This window comes from Onthophagus taurus, chromosome 1 (genome assembly GCF_036711975.1).
Source record: "Onthophagus taurus isolate NC chromosome 1, IU_Otau_3.0, whole genome shotgun sequence".
Taxonomy (NCBI): Eukaryota; Metazoa; Arthropoda; class Insecta; order Coleoptera; family Scarabaeidae; genus Onthophagus; species Onthophagus taurus.
This window is the reverse complement of record NC_091966.1, coordinates 5,886,073-5,911,622: the sequence shown is the minus strand read 5'-3', so window position 1 is coordinate 5,911,622 and position 25,550 is coordinate 5,886,073. Positions and strand designations below refer to the sequence as shown.

General features: G+C 33.5%; 1 protein-coding gene across 3 annotated transcripts in view; it reads right to left on the bottom strand.

The window, feature by feature from the left end:
- Positions 1 to 3,890: 3,890 nt before the first annotated feature.
- LOC111414772 (BAI1 associated protein 3) overlaps positions 3,891 to 25,550 on the bottom strand; it is a 99,519-nt gene continuing 77,859 nt past the window's right edge. For all 3 annotated transcript variants that reach the window (XM_023046216.2, XM_071195175.1, XM_023046215.2), the window contains exons 6-16: positions 25,026 to 25,323; positions 18,976 to 19,457; positions 17,947 to 18,132; positions 17,775 to 17,887; positions 17,492 to 17,703; positions 12,288 to 12,555; positions 11,896 to 12,220; positions 11,464 to 11,762; positions 11,075 to 11,410; positions 5,565 to 5,937; positions 3,891 to 5,510 (exon numbers count right to left, since the gene is read on the bottom strand). In XM_023046216.2, the coding sequence (XP_022901984.1) occupies positions 5,416 to 5,510; positions 5,565 to 5,937; positions 11,075 to 11,410; positions 11,464 to 11,762; positions 11,896 to 12,220; positions 12,288 to 12,555; positions 17,492 to 17,703; positions 17,775 to 17,887; positions 17,947 to 18,132; positions 18,976 to 19,457; positions 25,026 to 25,323 (2,987 nt within the window). In that variant the 3' untranslated portion in view covers positions 3,891 to 5,415. The remainder of the gene's footprint in view (positions 5,511 to 5,564; positions 5,938 to 11,074; positions 11,411 to 11,463; positions 11,763 to 11,895; positions 12,221 to 12,287; positions 12,556 to 17,491; positions 17,704 to 17,774; positions 17,888 to 17,946; positions 18,133 to 18,975; positions 19,458 to 25,025; positions 25,324 to 25,550) is intronic.

The window sequence follows — 25,550 nt, the reverse complement described above, 5'->3', positions numbered from 1 at the left end:
AAAATTCGAAAAAATTATCGATTATTTCAAACATTTATTTCTCAAGAACTGAATGTGGTTTTTCAAAACGGCTTTTTGCATTAAAAAGAGGATACTTTGATTAATAATTGATGATATTTCCACCAGAATCCTTCAAGAAATGAATTTTATAACGAATTTTGAAAATTATCGAAGAAAATTACATCGAAAATTTTATCAAAACTTCAAACATTGGTTTCTCAAAAACTAAAAGTTATTTTTCAAAATGTGTGTGGGTTCATTGGAAAGAGGACACTTTTATTAACATTTTGGGAAATTTTCATACTCATATTCCAAGAAATCGATTTTATACAAATTTTTAAAACTTAATCGGCGAAAATTGCAAAATTCAAAAAAATTTTCGATCATTTCAAAAATTTATTTCTCAAGAACTGAAAGCGATTTTTCAAAATAGCTTTTAGCATTAAAAAGAGGATATTTTAATTAATAATTGATGATGTTTCCACCCGGATCCTTTAAGAAATGAATTTTATAGCAAATTTTGAAAATTATCGAAGAAAATTACAACATCGAAAATTTTATCAAAACTTCAAATATTGCTTTTTCAAAAACTAAAAGTTATTTTTCAAAACGGGTTAGTTCATTGGAAAGAGGACACTTTTATTAACATTTTGGGAAATTTTCATACCCATATTCCAAGAAATCGATTTTATACAAATTTTTAAAACTTAATCGGCGAAAATTGCAAAATTCGAAAAAATTATCGATTATTTCAAACATTTATTTCTCAAGAACTGAATGTGATTTTTCAAAACGGCTTTTTGCATTAAAAAGAGGATACTTTAATTAATAATTGATTATATTTCCACCGGGATCCTTCAACAAATGAATTTTATAGCGAATTTTGAAAATTATCGAAGAAAATTACATCGAAAATTTTTTCAAAACTTCAAATATTGTTTTTTCAAAAACTAAAAGTTATTTTTCAAAACGGGTTAGTTCATTGGAAAGAGGACACTTTTATTAACATTTTGGGAAATTTTCATAGTCATATTCCAAGAAATCGATTTTATACAAATTTTTAAAACTTAATCGGCGAAAATTACAAAATTCGAAAAATTGACGATTATTTCAAAAATTTATTTCTCAAGAACTGAATGTGATTTTTCAAAACGGCTTTTTGCATTAAAAAGAGGATACTTTAATTAATAATTGATTATATTTCCACCAGGATCCTTCAACAAATAAATTTTATAGCGAATTTTGAAAATTATCGAAGAAAATTACAACATCGAAAATTTTATCAAAACTTCAAATATTGGTTTCTCAAAAACTAAAAGTTATTTTTCAAAATGTGTAGGTTCATTTGAAAGAGGACACTTTTATTAACATTTTGGGAAATTTTCATACCCATATTCCAAGAAATCGATTTTATACAAATTTTTAAAACTTAATCGGCGAAAATTGCAAAATTCCAAAAATTGTCGGTTATTTCAAAAATTTATTTCTCAAGAACTGAAAGTGATTTTTCGAAACGGCGCACAGAAGCGAATTAGTTAAAAATCTTGGCCAAAAAGATATTTTTGTCAATTTTTTACTGCAAAATTGGTGGAAATTAAAAAATATCTATACAATTAACAAAGATGAAGTATTTTATGATATACTGCGATTTTATTTAATTGTATCTACCTATATTTTTATATATAGGGTGGTCCGTTACTACTGGGACAGAGAGGAAGAGTGAATTCCTTACATTAAATTGTTACGATTTAATCCAATTTATGTCAATAATAACGAAAATACTGATGATTACAGTTAATACTTTATTTTCGCTTGTCTTTAAATATTTCGTTTTCTCTTGCATTATGACCATGAAAATTGGTACATTACCATTTTTTAAGACGATAAATAATAATTTGGTATTAGTTTTGATTTATCTTTCAGATGGCACTGCCTGCCTTAAAAAACTCCTTTAAAATAGACATATCCTTATCATCGTTAAAATTTTTGCAACTAACACAACTTGAAACAGTTTCTCAGACATGTTCTAAAGTTCTCCGTTCCAAGATAATCACTGTAAGGCACTTTGCAAAATTTAATTATGCTCAGTAAACATTAGTTGGCGTTGAAAATGATTTTATTTCATCAAACACTAGACTAACACCCTCAATTGGCATTAATACTACAGTATTGGCATTAATACTAGAGTATTAATGCTAATTGACAGTGAAAATTATTAAAGAAAAATGAAAATAAAGTATAAACTTTACCCATCTGTAACTTCGTTATTATTAACAAGTAGACTAAGATAAATTGGGTTAAATCGTAATAATTTAATGTAAGGAATTCACTGTTGCTCTGTGTCCCATTAGTAACGGACCAACCTGTATAAGACGGATGTTTAATAATTTTCAAGGAAAAAATCTTGCAAATAATAAATTGAATTGACACAATAACAACTTTTAATATTTTACCGAAAATTCAGTGTGTCAATTCAAGTTTTTAATTTCTTTCTAGACAATTATTAACTTTAGAACGCTAACATCTCATACTAAAATTAATTAGTGTTTCAGAAAATAAATTGTAATTTTGGTTAGAAACCTTTTTGTGGACACCTATATTATCAATTTAATAGTGAAAAAGTGTCCCCTTATATTTATTTTCTAACTGCAAATGCGCTCCCCAAACAAACAGCACATAGCGGAATTATGATTTTTTTCAGAATTTTATACACACACTATAATAAAAATTTATTTTAAGGTTAATCCGCAAAATACCGCAAGAATTTTTAGTAAAATCTACAATAGTGGGCCTTATACTACAACACGTATACAATATTACTTTTGAACAATGTTAAACAATTTATTTTTTGCCCATCTAAATATCGTAAAATAAATTATTTTCTCAATTTCCACATATGATGTAATGAAACAATATTACAAAAATACTAATAACCGAATTGTTGCTTTCTGTATATTACACAATTCTTCTTACCACCAGCAATACGTTCTATGATAAATTTTCGAAATATATAAAAAAAGTGTAAAGGAAAAAATTAATTAAAAACCACAATTTTTACCGATGTTTTATCTAGGTGATAACTGTTTACTAAACAATCAATTAACAACTAAAATATTTTGGCGGCGATTGTTACAATAATTATAAATAAGGTGTTTCAAGGCACCTTGGGGTTTACTTAATCAAATAGCAATAATTGCATTTTCAATCTTATTCCTTAAATTTTTCCAATTTTGGACGAGATTTTTAAAAAATTCGCCTGTGTGCGGCGTTTTGCATTAAAAAGAGGATACTTTAATTAATAATCGAAAGTGACAACAGCGCGACAGTTAGTAATGAATGTGATGATGAATTACAAGCGAAGAGAAGTAAACTAGACGAAACTGCTACAAGAGATTTTACATATCGTATTGGGGTTGTTATAATGAGGTTGCTAATGACAAACCTGATATAAATAAAGATGTGTTAAATGAAAAAAGTCCTATTGGGGTTGAACTTGATTATTATCTGCAGTGTCCAACACCTAAAAGAGATACTAATTTCTGTGAATGGTGGAGTACTAAGTAATAGGTTTTTAATATCCGGCCAAAGCCAGATATTTGGTAACTATCCGGTATCCGGCCGGATTTTAAAAAATGGTCGGATAGGCCGAATACCGGATAGTTGCCGGATATCCGTTCCACCACTATTAATAATTAACTCAACGGTATCAGCACTCTCTTTGGTGTCATTGTAATAATTAATGATTTTTTTTCCCAGTTTCATCAGACATACTGTTGGTGCGATATGTTGTTGATAACAATAGCATTATTTTTTCATATATAAGAATAAAGGGTTTTACTCCATTTAGAACTAATAATTTAGAAATAATTTAAAATAAATAATTAATAAGATTTCTTTGTGGTAGCATTTTATTGTTCTGTAGACAAAGACAGACTTATCACATATAATTATATTTATAATTTTCATGTATGTATATAATAGTCAGAGTGTTTTACATTGTATTTTTTTGATTCGAATTGACATATAGTACAATATAAGCTCGTTGGTAAAGGAATGGACAGGAAAGGTTGTAAAATAGAGGGAGAAAGGGAATAGTAGTCTTGAGATGCGCGATTTTTAAGCGTAAGCTTCTAAATAGAAGGGTATCACAACAGTTATACGGAATAGTTTATATTTCATACAAGCTTTAAATCAACTTGTTTCGTTTTTCTTTTCTTTTTAATTTTTTTTTTGGTACCTAGTAGAGTTTATTATATAGAAGTTTTATGATTGTTACACACCTTTTATGTGGTGGATATGTTTAGTTCCAAAAATTGGGCAACTTAGATTCATTTTTTATTTAAAATATTATCGTTTCTCTCTGTAAAACATTGTAAATACCGATTCGTTTGCAAGCAGTTTTAGTAATTATTAATTACATTTTTTATTTAAGTTATATTTAGCTTATTAGATTAGAAATAAAGCGAATTAACGCTTTAATAAAAGAAAAAAATACGTTAGGGCGGGATACATTGAGTCTCTAGAACATTTATTTTTATAATAATAATAATATTTATCTTTTTTATATCTCTATAAGTCAAAATGCCAGTTCGTTTACATACGCTTATCGTATTAAACAAATTTTTATAATTGATTGCATCGAATTCGATTGTCAATAAAATGTTTCATATCGAATAGATTAGATTAAAGATTTCGTTAGTTAGGCATAATATTAAAGATTGTCTAATTGTAAGTAAAGGAACTAAAAATCTCGATTGAATTGCCGTTTATTTCGATGTTGTTTTAACAAAGATTCGAAATTTATATTTATATCATATATTTAGTATTTAGTAGCTGAACGAAGTTAAAAATATATTTGAAATCTTTAAAAATATAGCTTTGTTTATAAAGTCTGGCAATTTTGACCAAAATACATATCATTACAAATAACGCCATTATATTTTTATTTAATATTTATAACAAATCTACAAGACATTGAATGTGTTCATAGAAAAGTACATAGTACGTACAATAGAAAAGTTTTTCTAAGCTTCACATTACACGTCGACAAGATGAACGACGAGTTCCCTAAAACGATGAAGATAAATTCCTTTATGTTTCGTTTTTTGCGATTATTTCAATGATTCATTTATTTATTTATTAATCTAAACGCATGTATGTATGTACATTTTGAAAAAATGAACAATGAAAATGTATACGGATTGAGTTATTTAATTTTTTTTTGGTCAGTTTCAAAAACATGTCGTACAACTTGCCATGGTTTCCCCACGTAGAAAAAATAGTGGATTTGTTAATATCGACGTGTTCCCCACGTCAACATTCTTTTTTAATCGTTTAATATAGGAAGAGTTTTTTTGTTTATAAAACACTACAATTACAACATTACAACTCTTTTCATTTAACACTTATTTTGGTTTATTTCGTAGCAAATCTTTGTCGCTGTTTTCGTACGAAATCTAAAGCTAAACGATCGATTGTTCTTGATTCTAATATTTGGAGTATTGGTTGATCTAAAAAAACAATAATCATAAAAATTACTTTTTAAAAACGATTATTTTAAATACTTTTTTGATGTTGTTGCATGAGCACGAGTTCAACGGGTTTTAATCCGTGAAAATTATCGACGCCTAATCCTGTATCGGCAACGCCGGGAATACTTCCCAACCCCAAAAAAGCTTCGCCGGCGAAATCATTGGCAGTTAACACGTCATGATCCATGACTGTAAATGCGATCATCGCACCCGGGGCTCTACATTGTTCCAACGACACGCTAAATTCGAAACATTCATCGAATATCGGATGGAGTGTTCTTTTGTGAACGTTCGTTTGTTGTTCTGTGCAATGCGGAAATACTCTGTGTGGTAACAATTCGATGATTACGAAAGGATCGCTGAATCCATTTGGGTCTAATGGAATTATTTCGCGTGCGTGTAAAACCTAAAAATTAATTAAATTAGTCAAATTAATTAAGTTAGAGTAAAACCTTGATATAACGGACTTTGAATATAATGGACAAAATATTTTTAAGTCAGGGTTTCCTAAAACTTCCGGGACGGAGCTATAAGTTTTGAACGAGTGAAGGAAAAAATTTAACAATTTGGGGATCACTAACGAATCATAAAAACTACACTTTTAGATAGTTTAGAACTTCCATGCGATAAGATTTTAGAGTTTTTTTAGGAGATGACCACCCCTACATTTTTAAATGGCAATCGAGTTTTACCTTATTTTAAAGGCAATGGAAAAAGAAACACAACCCCATAAACCAAAACCCGATATCTTAATTCTTTCAAGAATTATGAGGGGTTGACTACCAAATGGGAAAATGGCAATTGACCGTAGGTGACTTCGAAAGAAGGTTGGAATTCTGTGAAATAGTACGTGAAAAATGTGATGTTGACAGAAATTTTCTTTTGAACATTGTTTTCTCTGATGAGGCTACTTTTTAATTGAATGGTAAGGTTAATAGGCACAACTGTCGTTATTGGCTTGACGAAAATGCACGTTTAATAAAAGAAGGTCATACTCAGAGACCGCAGAAAATTAATATATGGGCTGGTATTATGGGAGAGAATGTAATTGGTCTATTTTTTATTAATGTCCTAATGGTATTGACAATAAGCGGTTCTAACAAGATGGTAGTCCTCCCACATTTTAGTCGCGCAGTCCGAGACTTTTTAAGCCGTACGTTTCCAAACCATTTTATTGGTAGTAGAGGTGACATTGAGTGGCCACCACGATCTCCTGATCTAATACCACTCGATTTTTTCTTTTGGGGATTTCTGAAAGGTAGGGTGTATGCAACAAAACCAGAATCAATCAATGATTTGGAAAATCGTATACTTGAAGAACCACCAATATCACTTGGTGAATCAAAATTCCATCTATGAGCGTTTGGATTATTGCGAGCATGAAAACATTTTATTTTCCCATTTGGTAGTCAACCCCTCATAATTCTTGAAAGAATTAAGATATCGGGTTTTGGTTTATGGGGTTGTGTTTCTTTTTTCACTACCTTTAAAATAAGGAAAAACTCTACAGGGGTTGCTATTTAAAAATGTAGGGGTGGGCATCAACTAAAAAAACTCCACATTGCATGGAAGTTCTAAACTATCTAAAAGTGTAGTTTTTAGTGATTCCCAAATTTTCAAATTTTGTTCTTCACTCGTTCAAAACTTATAGCTCCGTCCCGGGAGTTTTGGGAAACCCTGTATTTAACACTCGCTCCGTCCCAAATTATGGTATACATTTCTCTAAAATTTATGGGTTAAGGAAAGTTTGGAGAATTAACGAGCTTCTATCCATTTATACTCTATTATACTATAATATTAGCACTAGACCTAGAACTAGAAACATTCCGTTTAGCTGTACCTCTATAAATTATTCTCTGTAGCCGTGCGCCTGACAACTCACAGCTAAACCCAAAACTTTCTAGTTCTAGGTCTAGTGTTAGTTCTAGTTTTACACTACCACTAGAACTATTGCCACTAGAACTAACACTAGACCGAGAACTAGAAACATTCGGATTTAGCCGCACGTCTCTCAAGACGGCTAAACCCGAATGATTCTAGTTCTAGGTTTTGTGTTAGTTCTAGTGGTAGTGCTAGTGTAAAACTAGAACTAACATTAGACCTAGAACTAGCAAATATCGTCAGACGCACGGCTAAACTCAAAACTTTCTAGTTCTAGGTCTAGTGTTAGTTCTAGTTTTACACTAGCACTATCACTAGAACTAACACAAGACCTAGAACTAGAATCATTCGGGTTTAGCCGTCTTGAGAGACGTGCGGCTAAATCCGAATGTTTCTAGTTTTCGGTCTAGTGTTAGTTCTAGTGGCAATGGTAGGTAACGCTAGTTAGTATAAGATATTACTATGTTTTCTATTTTTGTTGAACTAAAACTAGAACTAACACTAGACCTAGAACTAGAAAATATCGGGTTTGAAGACGCACGGCTAAACCCAAAACTTTCTAGTTCTAGGTCTAGTGTTAGTTCTACTTTTACACTAGCACTATCACTAGAACTAACACAAGACCTAAAACTAGAAGCATTCGGCTTTAGCCGTCTTGAGAGACGTGCGGCGAAACCCGAATGTTTCTAGTTCTCGGTCTACTGTTAGTTCTAGTTTTACAATAGCACTACCACTAGAACTAACACAAGACCTAGAACTAGAATCATTCGGGTTTAGCCGTCTTAAGAGACGTGCGGCTAAATCCGAATGTTTCTAGTTCTCGGTCTAGTGTTAGTTTTAGTGGTAATGGTAGGTAACGCTAGTTAGCATAAGATATTACTATGTTTTATCTTTTTATTGAACTAACACTTGAACTAACACAAGACCTAGAACTAGAATCATTCGGGTTTAGCCGTCTTAAGAGACGTGCGGCTAAACCCGAATGTTCCTAGTTCTCGGTCTAGTCAAGAAACCCGTTGTGTCAAAACTATGGGAGATACTTGTCACGAAATGTACAAAAGAGACGTAAAGATGAAGCAATTACCGTAGGAACAGCGTACTGGAATTTCACAGTTCTTTTTACAACATAAAACCGACAGCAAATTGAAGCGCGATGTTATTGGTCAAGCTGCAAGGAAGTTTGATGTTTCCTCACTTACTGTTACGCGTATTTGGAATAGGGTGAAGGAACAGTGCAGCGAAGGAAATATTTGTGTCAATGTGGCTTTTAAAAAAAGGTATTATGGCCGAAAGAACTAAAATTACTGGGAGAATATAGATCTAATATAAGAACTTTGGTTTGTGTGCAGGTTCAGATAGCTTAGGATATGAAAAAGTCCTAAATTAACGCAAAAGCCACAACCATGACTTTACTCCAACTTTATTCCATATTTGGGTTCCAAATCAATCTGCTAATAGCTATTCTTAAGTCTAGAGTTTGAAACCTGTGTAATCTCTACAACTTTCTTCATTACAGTAGGGTTGGGTTGGGTTACGCTTTCTAGAACAATTTGATTTAGCTCATGATTTATTATATTTGGCTAACTGACGTTTAAAACTTAAAAACTTAATTTTGACGGTTTTTGAAAGTTTTCAAAGATACTAAGAACTACAAAATGGTTGTTAATGAGTGCTAAAAGGGCCCAAATTGTTACAAATACTGTTAGATTACCTGACAAAAACGAAAGAAGTTAATAAAGTTAATGAGAAAGCTTTCCAGAACATTCAAAGATTTTAGAATGTGGGAAAAGGTGATTGGTGAGAATCAAAATAGCTTTAATCGACGAAAAACGCTTCTAGGATACTTAAGAATGACACAAAATTGATTTTGATGATATTTGAAGGTACTTCAAAGATGCCAAAAACTTAAAAATGGTTGTAGGTAGGTGTCAAAATGGCTCAAATTGATTACAAATACTGTTAGATTACTTGACAAAAATGAAAGAAGTTAATAAATTAAATGAGGAAGTTTCCCAGAACATTCAAAGATTTTAGAATGTGGGAAAAGGTGATTAGTGTGAATCAAAATTAGTTCTAATGCTAGTTCATGTTTCACTTATTATTCAGTGTTCTTAGAAAATGAAAAAGTTATAAATTAACGCAAAAGCTATAAACATTACTTTACTCGAACTTTATTCCATATTTGTGGTCCAAATCAATTTGCTAATAGCTATTCTTCAAATCTAGAGTTTGAAACCAGTGTAATCTCGACAACTTTCTTTATTAAGGTGGGGTTTGGATGAGCTACGTTTTTAGAACAATTTGATTTAGTTTATGGTTTATTACATTAGGGTAAACGTTACGATTAAAATTTAAAAACTTGATTTTGACGGGATTTGAAATTTTTCAAAGATACTAAGAACTAAAAACTGGTTGTTGGTGGGTGTCAAAATGGTCCAAATTGATTACAAATACTGTTAGATTACTTGACACGAACGAAGGAAGTTAATAAAGTTAATGAGGAAGTTTTCCGGAACATTCAAAGATTTTAGGATGTGGGAAAAGGTGATTGGTGAGAATCAAAATAGTTTTAATCGACTAAAACGTTTCTAAGATACTTTATTAAGATAGAAAATTGATTTTGATGATCAATCTTCAAAGATACCAAGAACTTGAAAATAATTATTGTTGGTGGGTGTCAAAATGGCCCAAATTGATTACAAATACTGTTAGATTATTTGTTGGTGGGCTTGGTAGCACTACTAGCCACTGCTGGTAGAATAGTTTGCACGCTTGCTTTAGGGCGGGTTAGTGTGGCTTTCTGCGGGGGTGGAGGAAGCACCCCATCGAGTGTCTGCCTTCTTGTGGCACCACTGGATGTGTGGTTTGAACTACTCCTATGGGGTAACTAACTAAATAGCACTGAATTGCACGGAATGGTAACGGCGTCAGCTGCTATCTACAGCAACTGTTATACCATGTGCTGGAATCCAGCACGGTGGATCTTGGATCTCTTAACCGCCTGGATCGATAGGAGACAACCTCATTAAAAACCCCAAAGTCCTCAGTGTAATCTCGACAACTTTCTTTATTAAGGTTTTTGAAAGTTTGCAAGGATACTAAGAATTAGAAAATGGTTGTTGAGGATACAAAATTGATTTTGATGATTTTTGAAAGTATTTCAAAGACACCAAGAACTTGAAAATGGTTGTTGGTGGGTGCCAAAATTGCTCAAATTGATTACAAATACTGTTAGATTACTTGACAAAAACGAAAGGAATTAATAAAGTTAATGACGAAGTTTTCCAGAACATTAAAACATTGGAGGATGTGGGAAAAGGTTATTGGTGAGAATCAAAATAGTTTTCGACGAAAAACGCATCCAGGATACTTAAGGATGACACAAAATTGATTTTGATGATATTTGAAGGTATTTCAAACATACCAAAAACTTAAAAATGGTTGTTGGTGGATGTCAAAATGGCTCAAATTGATTACAAACAGTGTTAGATTACTTGACAAATACGAAAGAAGCCCAGAACATTCAAAAATTGTGTGAAAGACTGTTAAAGATTGTTGTATATAAAATTTGTCATATAATGAACATTCCTTTCATCGTATTAATCCGTTATATCAAAGTTTAACTATAATTAAATTCCATTCCCAAAAAAAAAAGATTTTACCTCAACGCATAATGAATCATGATTAAAATATGCTCTAACAGCTAAACTTCCGTAAGGGCTAAGAGTTGTGTTAAGTTGTTCTTGTAATCTTTGATTATAAAAGATTTCAATTAATGATTCTGTGTCCGTTCGATGATATTGTAGTCTTTGTTCAATGTGCCAGTACATCTCGGATTGTAACATTTCCATGACTAAACCTTGTCCATCAGCGTGGAAAAATTCGACCATTAATTCCAGAGCGGAGTGCAGCCGCTCGTGGAACATTGCGGGAAGCTCTTCGCTATTAGTTCCCCCGTCCATCTGGTAATTTAATTCCGCTAAAGTGTACTCCCAGACCTGTAAAAGACGGTTGCGAGACTGGAAAGATCTTATTTCCGAGTGCTATTTACCTCGTAGAGAATCCGCTGGAAGTTTTGCGGTAAAAGTGCGACATTGAGAGTTTGTAGGTTGCTATGAAGATAATCGAAAAGAGGATCGACGGCTTGGTTAGTTGGGAGCGTATCCGGGGACCATGCGACGTGAAACATCGTTTTCCTAAGGGTATCTTGCATTTGAGGACCAACTCTCTGCAGGATATCCATTACGCGCGCTTGGAGTTGGCTCAGCGTGCTATCTAATTGACTTGTTAAAGTAGCACATTGCGATTCCGATGCTATCGATTCCAACGTAACAAAATCGAAGTAATTTTCTAAAAGGTAATATAAAGTTTTTTAGTGCTAATACACAAGTTTCTCCTTCAACTTGTAATCGTAATAAATCTTAATTCCTTCGGACTTCCGTAAATTGCTCTTATCACCGTCAAAATTTATAGCTCAACTCACCTAATAGCGATATGAACTTGTAAATGTACTCGAGATTATTGGCGGCCATACACATGTCGTCGCTTATCTTGAAAGGTCCTAGCCTGTCGAAGTATCCCGTTTCCATTAAAGCTTGATAAGTTATGTCTGCGTAGAGTAGTGCAGCCGAGCAAATGCAGTCGAGTAGTTGAGACAAGAGTGGTACCGAGTGCACTTTCGGCCACTGAAGCAGTCTCCAGAAATCTCGTAATTGACAGAACATCGCCACGATGTCCACCGCCGAACTACTATGTTTCACCAATCGATCCCCATCGCACGGTTTCTGAAGCTCTACAGCAGTTCGAACCTTAATTAAACGAAAGTATTACTCGTCCATTCCAATGTTAATTTTTAAATTTATTTTATCTTATTACCCTTTGCAAACATTTCCCTTTACATATAGATAACCAACAGCTAACGTGAGGTTCAAACCATTCATGACATTTCGGAAGTAACAACTTGTGATCTCCACCGCTTGGTAAGTTTTGATTGAAAGTGGCAAGGTCCTTCACTTCGAGATAAACTGAAAATATAAGTCTGCTGTCGGGGTGTTCTTGAGTGTTAAGAAACGCTATGATTTCGTCGGCGACTAGTTTGTCAAGTTGTTTGAACACTACGCTGAAATACGGGATACCGTTCGTGCTGAAAAGTTTATAGATAATTATTATGTTTATTACTAAGTTTATTTCGACAGTTTTATTTTTATAAAAACGGATTAAATTAATATATCTCAGAAGAACTCTTGAAATAAGCAATTTATAATTTATTTTATAGAGATTGAGGTTGAGCTCGAATAAGGGCGAGGTATTACGTGTCGCGATTGGTTTAAGGTTATTTTTTAAATAGAGCAGTTGGTATACTAATGTCTAATCATGAAGTATTTTACCGGGTAACATGTGATTAGACTTTGGGGGTATGTGGTTATTGCTAAATATGGAAATATGAATTTGAGTTAGCAGATGGGCTACTGTATGAAATGTCGGACTATGTACTAATAGTACATTGTGCTATACTGGTGTTGCATCTTTGTTCTGCATTGTGATTATCCCAAACTTACTGAAATCTGTAGAATGCCACTCTATCTGTGCTTCGATTATTGCACGGTTTTGCCGATGGGCGAAACTCCCCGTACAGTTCGACTCCAAATATGATGAGATATCCTAGAGTATCTGCTTAGGCATTTGGGAGTATGTACCACTATCTGCTTAAATATGTTGGGTGAAATAAATGCCAGAACGAGCCAGCTATGAGAACTCTTCGGAAGTAATCCGGGTTTTTAATCGCACAGCTGCTATCTGTCTAAGATATTTAATCCACGTTTTATCGATTTCTCTAACATTGGGTAAGCAAGCTATTTTGTTTGGGTTCTCCACACCATTGGATATTACCACTCATCTCTTTTTTACTATACTATGTGCCATGCTTAGGCTCGTTACTACCATCTTCTGGTTAAGCTATCTAAGTGATTATTACCACGTTTACGGCTATTTTACGCGCTATGATTGGCTAGTAGATGGGTTTATCTATAAGGTCCATTACCTAAGGTCCATTACTACCATCTTCTAGTTAAATTTATCTTATAGATAAACCCATCTATTAGCCAATCAGAGCGCATAAAATAGCCGTAACCATAGTAATAATCCCTTAGATAGCTTAACCAGAAGATGGTAGTAACGAGCCTTAGTAAAGTAATTACATAAGATGTAGTTTATGTGCATATGCAATCCTAATTGATCGAAACTAACGATTACGGGAAGAAAATGTTCCTCCGGATATAGCAGAGAAATTCTCATCGTAGAAAGTAAAAACAGTGCCTAGATAATCTGTTGAGAATGTAGCCGACGGCAAATTCAACTTGTGCGCGTGATAACTCCAAGAAAATGATGATAAAGCATATTATCATCTAATTCGTTATGTTACTAAACGTAAGTTTCGCTACTGGTGATCGAAATCCTCACCAATTGATGCTTTAAAAGTGACTGACCTTGTGGGATCATTCTTATTTGAGATAAATGACGTTATAGCCATTGTTACACCATAACGTTATTAAGTTTTGTTATTTAATACTGCTACTTTGTTCAACATCTTCACAATAGTGGGTATTTGATGAGTATGACGTGGCAGTAACAAAAATGAAGTACGTTTTTACTAGTGGTGGAACGGATATTCGGCAACTATCCGGTATCCGTTACCTAATATCCGGCTTAGGCCGGATATTAAAATCCTATTACTTAGTACTCCACCATTCACAGGAATTAGTATCTCTTTTAGGTGTTGGACAGTGCAGATAATAATCAAGTTCAACCCCAATAGGACTTTTTTCATTGAATACAACTTTATTTATCATTAACATCCTCATTGTAACAATCCCAATACGATATATCAAATCTGTTTTTGCAGTTTCGTCTAGTTTTCTTCTCTTCGCTTGTAATTCATCATCACATTCATTACTAATAGAACTGTCGCTGTTATCATTTTCGATTATTAATTAAAGTATCCTCTTTTTAATGCAAGCTGTTTTGAAAAATCACTTTCAGTTTTTGTGAAATAAATTTTTGAAATGATCGAATATTTTTTCGATATTTGCAATTTTCGCCGATTAAATTTTAAAAATTCGTATAAAATCCAGTTCCCGGAATATGAGTATGACAATTTCCCAAAATGTTAATAAAAGTGTCCTCTTTCTAATGAACCAACATGTTTTCAAAAATAACTTTTAGTTTTAGAGAAAACAATATTTAAGTTTTGATAAAATTTTCGATGTTGCAATTTTCATCGATAATTTTCAAAATTCGCTATAAAATTAATTTCTTGAAGGACCCTTGTGGAAATATCACCAATTATTAATTAAAGTATCCTCTTTTTAATGCAAAAAGCTGTTTTGAAAAATCACATTCAGTTTTTGAGAAATAAATTTTTGAAATGATCGACAATTTTTTCAAATTTTGCAATTTTCGCCGATTCAGTTTTAAAAATTCGTATAAAATCGATTTCTTGGAATATGAGTATGAAAATTTTCCAAAATGTTAATAAAAGTGTCCTCTTTCCAATGAACCAACCCGTTTTGAAAAATAACTTTTAGTTTTTGAGAAAACAAAATTTGATGTATTGATAACATTTTCTATGTTGCAATTTTCATCGATAAATTTCAAAATTCGCTATAAAATTAATTTATTGAAGGATCCTTGTGGAAATATCACCAATTATTAATTAAAGTATCCTCTTTTTAATGCAAAAAGCCGTTTTAAAAACTCACTTCTAGTTCTTGAGAAATAAATTTTTGAAATAATTGGCAATTTTTTCGAATTTTGCAATTTTCGCCGATTAAATTTTAATAATTCGTATAAAATCCAGTTCTTGGAATATGAGTATGAAAATTTCCCAAAATGTTAATAAAAGTGTCCTCTTTCCAATGAACCAACCCGTTTTGAAAAATAACTTTTAGTTTTTTAAAAAACAATATTTGAAGTTTTGATAAAATTTTCGATGTTGCAATTTTCATCGATAATTTTCAAAATTCGCTATAAAATTAATTAAAATTAGTTAAATCAGCATCAAAAAAATTTATTTTGTATCTTGGATCCAAATAAGTTGACATATCTTATCAGCTGTCTTATTAATTTCATTTTTCCTCAAATATCGCAATAATGTGGCAATATAGGGTATCACTGCAGAAATGCACCAGAAATTATAACCATAATGGCTGATAGATATGCCGGATAACCGGATAGCCGGCCGAAGGGGATGCCGAATATCCGGTATTAGGCTTTTCGTAAAATCACTAGTTTTTACTATTCTGGAAAGTCTCAAGATCTTTTGTAAAAATTTGTTCGATTCCCTTCTATAGGCAAAGTATCAGAAACGCGACGGTTCAACAGATATCGTATTAAAATTGAGGCTATACTTCCTGCAACTATAATCAATATGTAACGATGTTGAATGATGCTTACTCTTGATAACAGAAGAATGATGTTGAAATGAGGTGGTGAGCTACGAAATGGAACAGCACCTTTCAAAAGTGTGAATCTTTCTAGAAACGATGACTGAGGATTTAAGAGTGATATTAAGTTGACTATGGGGTAGAGTTTGAAGCAAAAATATTAGGGAATATTCAAGTTCTCCGGCGTATTCAAGTTTGGTTGCTGTTGCCGAGAGGTCTACAAACTAACTACAATTCTAGTTAGCATAGTCATCGTAGACGCGGTATGAGTGCTCAGCTATTCACACCGCCTTTTTCATCGCATGAGATTGCGAGTAGAACATTTATCGTTGGATATGTCAATAGTGTTATAGAGATAGAGTTGCTTTGCTCACTTGTCTATGTCCATAATTATAATCTGCCATTAATTACCTGAATGTCCCATGTAGGCACAGTATAAAACTTTCAACGTGATAAAGTGCTATCCTGTGAAAGGTCTTGTATTACTTTTTGCAAGTTTTTCATTGCAAATGTATGAGACTTAGGAACACTTCCAGCATTTGAGGTTTTTCTGAATATTTAGGCTTTTTTACAGATGGGATCATGAAAAAGAAAAAATTGTAAAATTACTCCACTAAACCCTTAGAAACCTGCGTTACTCCAAAGACACATTACACAATCATACACAATTTTACAAATAAAGTCCAGTAGAATTTATGAAATTGTGTAAAATAGAGTTCTTCTTCCACCTATTTTAGACATGTTCGTTTGTTGATTTATGAACTCGTAGCCAAAGTGTGTCTTGTGATGCGGACTTCCAGTAGTCCTTTCATTTAGGTTGTATTCCTCGTATTAGGGTACCTACTGATTTTTGCTCTAATATCATACGCGGTAATTTGCTTTTATTCATCTTCTTCTTTTTTGTCTCCCCCATCTTATCATATCTAGTGTATTTGCACATCATTTTGCGTTTCTATCATGATCTTCTGCGTAGCATATCATACTGACTTTATCCTATAGCACTCATTCTAAAGCCCAAATTCAACGACGACACGTCCTATGTAATTTTGTCCATTACCAGATTAAACAGGAATGGGCTTAAAAGCTATCCTCTTTTCTCATTCCGTCTGGTGTCGGAATATGTCGAATGTTCGCCTGTTTTAATCCTTGCCATATTAGCTCTGCATAGGATTTGGATTATTTAGAATGGATTGCATGACTAAAATTCTAAGCAGATTGGGTTGGGTTTTGCCGATCGAAAGCCTTAATTTCCGGAATTAATAACTATCATCTATCTTCTCAGAATGAAGGTATTTTACGCGTATCATTTAACCAACGTTTATATGTACATTAATGAGGGAGTCACTTCTTACAGAACTTCTAATGTGCTCTTCCATTCGTACATTTGCTACACTTGGCAAAAGCGCCCTTGGACAACCTAAGAATGAGAAAATTCGAAAATGAATACTAGAGGAGTATATTTTTAATTGAAGAGATAATTATAAAGATTACCTATATATTTTATTCTTATATTTATTAGAATAACTTATGTGAGATTTATTAATCCGATTGTATAAAACTGTCGAAATAAACTTGGTACGTTTATTTCAAGAATAAGCGTTTGTTTCTTTTATTTGGTCATTTGTAACCGAACCGTACCCTTCGAATATCGGATGGTAGTGAGAAAGAGCTTGCTGCAAGTGGACGTATATTTCGGAACAAAATTGTACGAAAAAGTTGTCGTAGTCGTGATTGAAATTCAGGATGGAATTTTTCAGATAGGTCACCCATTCTGGCGTGCCCTTCCTGAGGGTCATTACTATTTCCCCGCGGATTTCTTTGTTGAATGGGCAGCATTTCCAGAACGCTTTCTGAAACGTATCAATAACGAAAATTGGAAAACGGCTTTGATACGTGCGCAGAAAGGAAATAATTTATTTACCATATTTGATAAGTACGCCAAGCACCTTAAAACGTACTCCAATCGCGTTAGACAAGGTGTATGAAGAGCCGGGAAAAGTTGTCTATGGTGACGAAGTTGGTGTAACCATCGTTCTGTAGATATTCGATTTCATGGTTTTAATACAATTATTTAGAAATTTTATGGTACTTACCTAGCATAGCTGTAAAACTTTCAGCAAGCCACATTTCTTCTTCTCTAGTTAATGTTGCTGATGACCAAGCGTGTTCGATATCTGTGAGCAACTGCAACATCCAATGCGGGTCTAAAGGATTCTTAAGGTATACTCTGGAAGCAGCTACAAAATGAGCTATCGCGGCTTGGAGATCTGTTAAATCACCTGTTGGAAAGTAGTAGAAGTGTCTAGCGATAAATGAATCTACTTGATTATATTAATTAATTTAATTTGATGCATCTAAAATGTGTACACAATCTATATATCTAAAGTAAATCTGAAACGTATAATGTGTTGTCATCGGTTTAAACTTTAATGTATGTACGAGCTCGCGAAATATTCTGCTTGCATACTAGGATTAGATAGGATTACGTGAATTTGCGTTTCCAAGAAACTTCTCAGTAATATTACCAAGATAAATAAGGATAAGGATTTCGTCGTCGTTTGTGTTTCGAGCGAAACAGATCAATATGTATGAAAAGAAGAATAAAATGGATGTATCCTTTAATATTAAAGCAAGTACGAAACAACATCGTCGAAAAGTTATATCTTAGCGCCTTGTAAATTCCAATTTCTCAGAGTGTAACATCTCGGCAGACAGATAACGGTCATTTCCAAGAAACAAACGATTCACGTCACCGAGAATCTCAAGAAATCGCACTCTTCCGGTGAATCCTATATTTCAAGAATGTACTTTATTTTATCACTTCTAAAATCAACAAAGCGACAGATTTAATTATAAGGGAAAGGTTAAGTTTTCTCGAAAACATAGCTGAAATGAATTGCTTTCGAAGTAATTGCAGCACCACTACCGGATAATTGCCGTATCTAATTTTCCGGTGTGACGATGGGATATCTCGAGGTTATGGTTTACAAACTTTACTAATTATCGGGAGCTGCGTGTTATTACGAAAACGGTCAAAATAGAGGGGATAAATTCTGGCACTCCATCATCCCCATTGGTTTTAGTTTTTGAGTTATAATCGATCGAATCGATTAATAACTTACCTTGAACGGCATGTTGATGCAGAATAGTTAAAGCGGGACCAGGTAAATCTCCATTCCAAGTCCACGTCTCCTTACTCCAATTTCGCAATTCATAATCAATAAACGTCGCATATAAACTTTCGTGTTGCATCAATTCCGTCCAATTATCCTCTTCGGAGATTCCGCGATCTTCGCGAGTTGATAGCCACATTTTCAAGCGTATCCTTCCTTGAACGGAACTTCTCTGCGACCTAGCTTCCAATTTAAACCAAGATTCGAGCCCCGTCGATGGGATATCTTGAAGAGGAATTGTTACACATCCTAAGAAATCATCTTGTGCCGACGATTGTCTAGCACTTTGACAAACTTGTTTGAAAAATCGTCCCAAACCCCTCACTCCTCTAACCTCGTTCAGTTTACTCACTGCTTCTAAAACTGAGCTTTCATCGTCGTGGTCCCAGATGTCTAAATGGAGGGAGTCGCTGTTAATATCATCGATGTCACTAAAATTAAAAAAAAAAAGAAAAAAATCGCATTGAAAGAAAATATTGAAATGATTTCTAAGGATTGAGAAAATGAGAAAACTTTGAAAACTACGAAACCTCGTTTTAAAACGTATAAATTTAACGTTAATTAACTTTCAGCAACTAATTATGAATAATTTCGCGTCTTTATAAATGTGATGTATAATGAGACAAAAAGGAATACTTGTATCTACATGCTTTTACCACGTAAAAGTTTCAACCAAAAGTTACTTGTGAGTGTAGACACACACCGTGTAGTTGAGCCACTTTGAGGATCCCGACGAATTTGTGCAATTTCCCCGTCGAAGTTCAACGTGTAAACGTCTCTTGTAAAGTTTAAAGGCAAGGTAAACTTGAAAGCTCTTATCCCACACAAAATTTTTTTATCTCGCTTAATTAACCCGCAAAGTTATATTTTCATTAATTTTAATGATGTATTTAATAACGATCCTTTTCAACTGAAAGAATATCTTCTTATAGATTTTTTTTTCGTTTTCGTTTAATAGTCGTGTTAAACCTGTCTCTCTTTAAGAGTTTTCTCAACGATACAATACACGTAACAATGGGCGGCTTACCGTATCAGGGCTGCACACGAATAGTTCCGTGTACTGAAAACCAGTTCAAACCTGTGAGCGATCCCAATTAGTGTTGCCCATTACCTGTTCCAATAGGAAGTTGGAGCGCGCTCTAATTATCCCAGCACGAATAAAATCCCGAAAATTACCAGTCCGACCATGCCACGGTCAAATGAGTTCCAGGTATTCTTTTTCGTACTTGTATTTACACAGTTTTAGATAATTCTACTGTGTTTCGTATAACAACTAGTATAGAGACATAATAATAGGGACATAAGAGTTTGTTTTTAATTTTATCCTACAATATTTCATATATGCAGATGTTGTTCAGAACTACAATACAATACAGAAGTACAATAAATAAATTGAAATTATAGATAATGATCCAAATCATTCCATGATATTCACAGAAATTTGGAATCTTTCAAACACATCTCAAAAATTGAAGTTTAGAGCAATTCCATAGTTAAAAGATGTGTACTGCAACTGGAATGAATTGAAAACCCGATACTATTGTATTGGAATAAATTTTATTGAGTTGGTCAAGTATGGATCAGAGATATTCCACGAATTTTTAGCAACACTCTCCAACAGGTGTTACATTGAACTTACATCAACCCAAATTTCAAAAAGATAATACAAGGTTGTGCCAAAATAATCAAGACATAAGTGAACTTGTTTTGTGTGGCAGTCTTATATAATCAAAGTCTTAAACGCAAAGCGAGACATAAGACAACCCTCTAAGAAAATTAAATTGGGAATAGAGATGGAAAACAACCATTTTTTCTTTGCTGATTTTGACCAAGTTGTAGTAAATGAAGAGATATTGACTTTATGTTTAGGAAACTTAGAACTATACCAAATACATCTTGGATTCAAGGGATCAGATAGACCATGGCTGATAGAGGAATAGAGAAGAATGCCGAAATGAACCTTTTGCATCACCACAATTTTAGCAGAGTGATACTTCATGTTTGTTCAAAGTGCTCATAAATCGAGAAATTGATCATCGATTCTGTCCAATGGTTCCGAATGGCTCATAACTGTTTGCAATAGCTTTCAATAGGTTACACTTAGTTGCTGGTAATTTAAACGTTGAAAGCGTTTGGTCAAAATGTTCATAAATTTGTCATAAAAAATGATATTCTGGGTAAACGTTTTCTTTTGCAAATTCATTCTTCGCTCATTTTTGGTGTACATGATATTGTGTTTTTGAAGATTAAAAATACGATGTGTCCAATGGTTTCGAATTTACACCCAATGTCAATTCTTGAGATATGTTTAAAGAATCGTGTGCTCGTGGTGTTTATATGAACAATATCGCATTCCATACCTAACTGTAAGATATGTACTGCAACTATATTGAACTTACATCAACCCAAACTTCAAAAAACATAATACAAGGTTGTGCCAAAATTATCAAGGCATAAGTGAAGTTGTTTTACCAGTGAACCCACCTATTTAACAGAAGAAGCATGCAAAAGACAACTTTCGTAAATGGGTATAGATGGAAGACAACCATTTTCTTTGCTAATGACCAAGTTGTTGTAGTAAATGAAGAGATACATGTTTAGGAAACTCATGGAAGAATATGAAGTGGTGGCTGAATATCAATATGGATAAGATAGAGTATATTGTAATAAGAAATGACATGAGATATAGGAATATAGATATTTGGGTAGCATAATTTCGGACCATACTCCTTATTATGGTCAAATCAGATTAAACTAAAAACGAAAATAACAAAGTACCGATCAGTTGTAGACTCAATTTTAACATACTTGTTGGAGTGCTTGCAGCTTATTACGAAAAACAGAAAACAACTTGAAATGGATTTTCTGAATATCAAAACAGGAAAATGTCCCAAATGAGACAATTGGCAATTGATGGTGAAAACCAAACAGTTGATATGATTTAAGCATCTAAAGAGGATACCCGAAAACCGATGGCCTAAAAGAGCTCGAGGATGCGTACCTCAACATACTAAAAGGAGAAGTAGACCAAACACATCTTTGATGGATTTTCTTTACTGATGACCAAGTTGTTGTAGTAAATGAAGAGATATTAACTTTATGTTTAGGAAACTCATGGAACAATATGAAATGGCGGCTAAATATCAATATGGATAAGACAGTATATATCGTAATAAGAAATGACATGAGATATAAGAACATAGATATTGATATGATATAGGCATGTAATGAGGATGCCCGAAAATCGATGGCCAAAAAGAGTCCTTCGATATGTATTTCAACATACTAAAAAGAGAAGTGGACGAAATACATCTTGGATTCAAGGTATCAGACAGACCATGACATTCTGGGTAAGCGTTTTCTTTTTCAAATTCATTCCTCGCTCATTTTGTGTGTACATGATAATGGTTCCGAATGGCCCATAACTATTTGCAATAGCTTTCAATTAATTCAAAGTGACGACAGGTTACACTTAATTGCTGCTAATTTCAATGTTGAAAAGAATGTATTTGGATTATTCCATTTTTTAAATTACATAAGTTGATTCCAACTTGATTCCCAATTGCTCCAAGTTGCTTCCTTTTTGGTTTTGTATGGCTTTAACTAGCTCTCAATTGAATATAATTGTTTTGTATTACGTTTAACTGGTTCAAAGTATTTCTAAATGTGCCCAATGGCTTTCGAGTTCATTCTTTGTAAATCAAAATTAGCTTAAGGGAATTAATGTACTTTAAATAGCTCCCTTATGGTTTCAATTTAAAATGCTTACTTTTGGGGTTCTCCAAAGGGTAACCCAACAACTTTATTTCAATCCTATTTGGAAGTTTTTCGAAAACAATGAATTGCAACATGTTGAACATTACAAATACAATAAATATAGTAGAACATAACGAACCTAATAAAAATTATGATCTTTTTATTTATTACATTAATAAAAGTGATAAAACAAAAGATACTGTTGTTTTTATTGCTATTAAAGTAAAGATCAATTTTCAAATGCTTGGTATTAAATCATCCATTAACAATACTCATTGGCTAATAACAGTGTCATAGTGTCATACTGGTCTGACTGTAAATCTATAGTTTGTTGGGGTGACGCTTTCCATCTAAGTTTGCTATCCTGAGTCATACCTATGTACTTGGCTTGTTCTCACATAGAACAATGGTGTCATTTATGTCTAGAAACTGTAGGACTTTTGCAGTTTATTTGACAAATTGATAAGGACGGATTCCATCTTGTTTAATTTCATTGTCACCAAACTGCAAACGTGTTCTAGTCCCCTCCAACTCTGGTATGTCATTAGTATATAGTAGATACAAAGTAGGACCCAGTACACTTCCTTGAGGCACTCCTGCTTTTATCTCTGTTTAGTTCAATCTCAGTCTGTCCATGCAACCTCAAACCATTTACTTCTCGTAATTCTCGTTATGTCGTCTATCCATCTTCTTGGGGGTCTGCCCGTAGTGCGCTTTGCTATTCTTAGTCCTCAGCTCGTCACCTCGCTATCCATCTGGCTACATAATTCATCCATTGCCACTTTAGCCTCGTGACTCGCGCTGAAAAAATGAAGTACCCGATGATGTACGCGAGCTGCCGAGAAGGAAATAGAAGATAAAGGAGGCCAGGGCTCAATTTGGGATGTAGTTCTGTTTTTGTAGCTTTTGTCGACCAAGCATAGATAGCACTTGCGCTCTCTACATGACCTGCAAATTGGTTTGCACTTTTTTTCTGTCACCGCTATGATTACTAATCCATAAGTCGCCACTAGTAGTACGCAATAATTGTATATTTTACAATTATTACAAATTTAATATTTTAATGTCGTAAGATGTTTCGTCATCGTATTTGTTATACATCAACATGAAATAGATTTTCTGAGTATCAAAACAGGAACATGTTCCAAATGAGACAATTGATGTAATGAGGATACCCGAAAACCGATGGCCAAAAAGAGCTCGAGGATGTCTACCTCAACATTTTGGATTCAAGGGATTAGACAGACCATGACAACTGATAGAGGAATAGAGAAGCATGCCGAATTGAAACTTTTGCACCATCATGTTTGTTCAAAGTGTTCATAAATCGAGAAACTGATCATCGATTCTGCCCAATGGTTCCGAATTGGCTTTGCAATAGCTTTCAATAGGTTACACTTTGTTGCTGTTAATTTAAACGTTGAAATGAATGTATTTGGAATGTTCAATTGCTCTAAGTGGTTTTGTATGGCTTTAAGTAGCTCTCAATTGAGTATAATTGTTTTGCATTAGGTTTAACTGATTCAAAGTATTCCCAATGGCTTTCGAGTTCATTCTTTATAAATCAAAATTAACTTAATGGAATTTATTGTACTTTAAATAGCTACCAAATACTTTTTATGGTTTCAATGTAAAATGTTTAATTTTGAGATTCTCCAAAGGGTAACCCAATAAGTTTATTTCAATCCTATTTGGAAGTTTTTCCAAAACAATGAATTGCAACATGTTGAGCCTTGCAAATCCAATAAATATAGTAGAATATAACAAAGCTAATAAAAATTATTATCTTTTTATTTATTACATTAATAAAAGTGATAAAACAAAAGATACCGTTGTTTTTATTGCCATTAAAGTAAAGATCAATTTTCAAAAGCTTGGTATTAAATCATCCATTAACAATACTCATTAGCTAATGACAGCCGTCAGCAATTTCACGTTAAACCGAGCAGAACTCGTGGACTAACGTAGGCCAAAGCTTTAGTAAATCCTCACTAATGGATCATTAAGATAATAGGTTCTTAAGAACCAATAAGTACGGTGCTTTAAAGAGTAATCTTTTATCTTTTTTTTTTAAGTAAACGATTTAATAGAATTAGTTTTTTGTATAGTCTTTGTACGCTTGATTTAATTCCTAAAATATTGATTCGGACAAAAAGGTTTTAACTTTAACGCCAACGACATCGTTTATTTGCATAACGCGAGATAGAAAGAAAAGTCGAAGAAAAGGAAAGCTGATGACTTACAATCTAAATTTCTCATTCCAACGGGGGTTGAGGGTGTGGGGTTTCACGGACGTTGCTCTGATGAACTTGGCGGGTAAAGCGCCGCCGATACTGTCCCGGTGTTCCCGGACACGACCGTCCTTCCTCTTAAAGCTCAACTTAAAGCTGTGGTGCTTCCGTAATTTCTCGTGATTGCCTTGAATGTCCCCAGGGCCACACGCCGCCGCCTCTGAAAGCGTACGATTCGGAGTGGGCGGTTGCGGGGATGATGGTGGGGCAACAGGCTGAATCCCTAACATGCAATACGGGTCACTGAAACCTGTTAACAGAGAACAGAAGATGGAGAGCGGAGTTCAATTGTAAAGTTTGGTGTTGGGCGGTTGAAGAAACTTGCGCTCTGTTCAACTATCGATTTTAATAATAATAACTAATATTTGCAAAAAGATATTTTCTTATGCAAATAGTTATATTAAAGTAAACATATTAGCTGTTTAAACATTGGCGAATGTTTACATTGGTTGAAGTTGTAGGTGGGTTAAACAATGT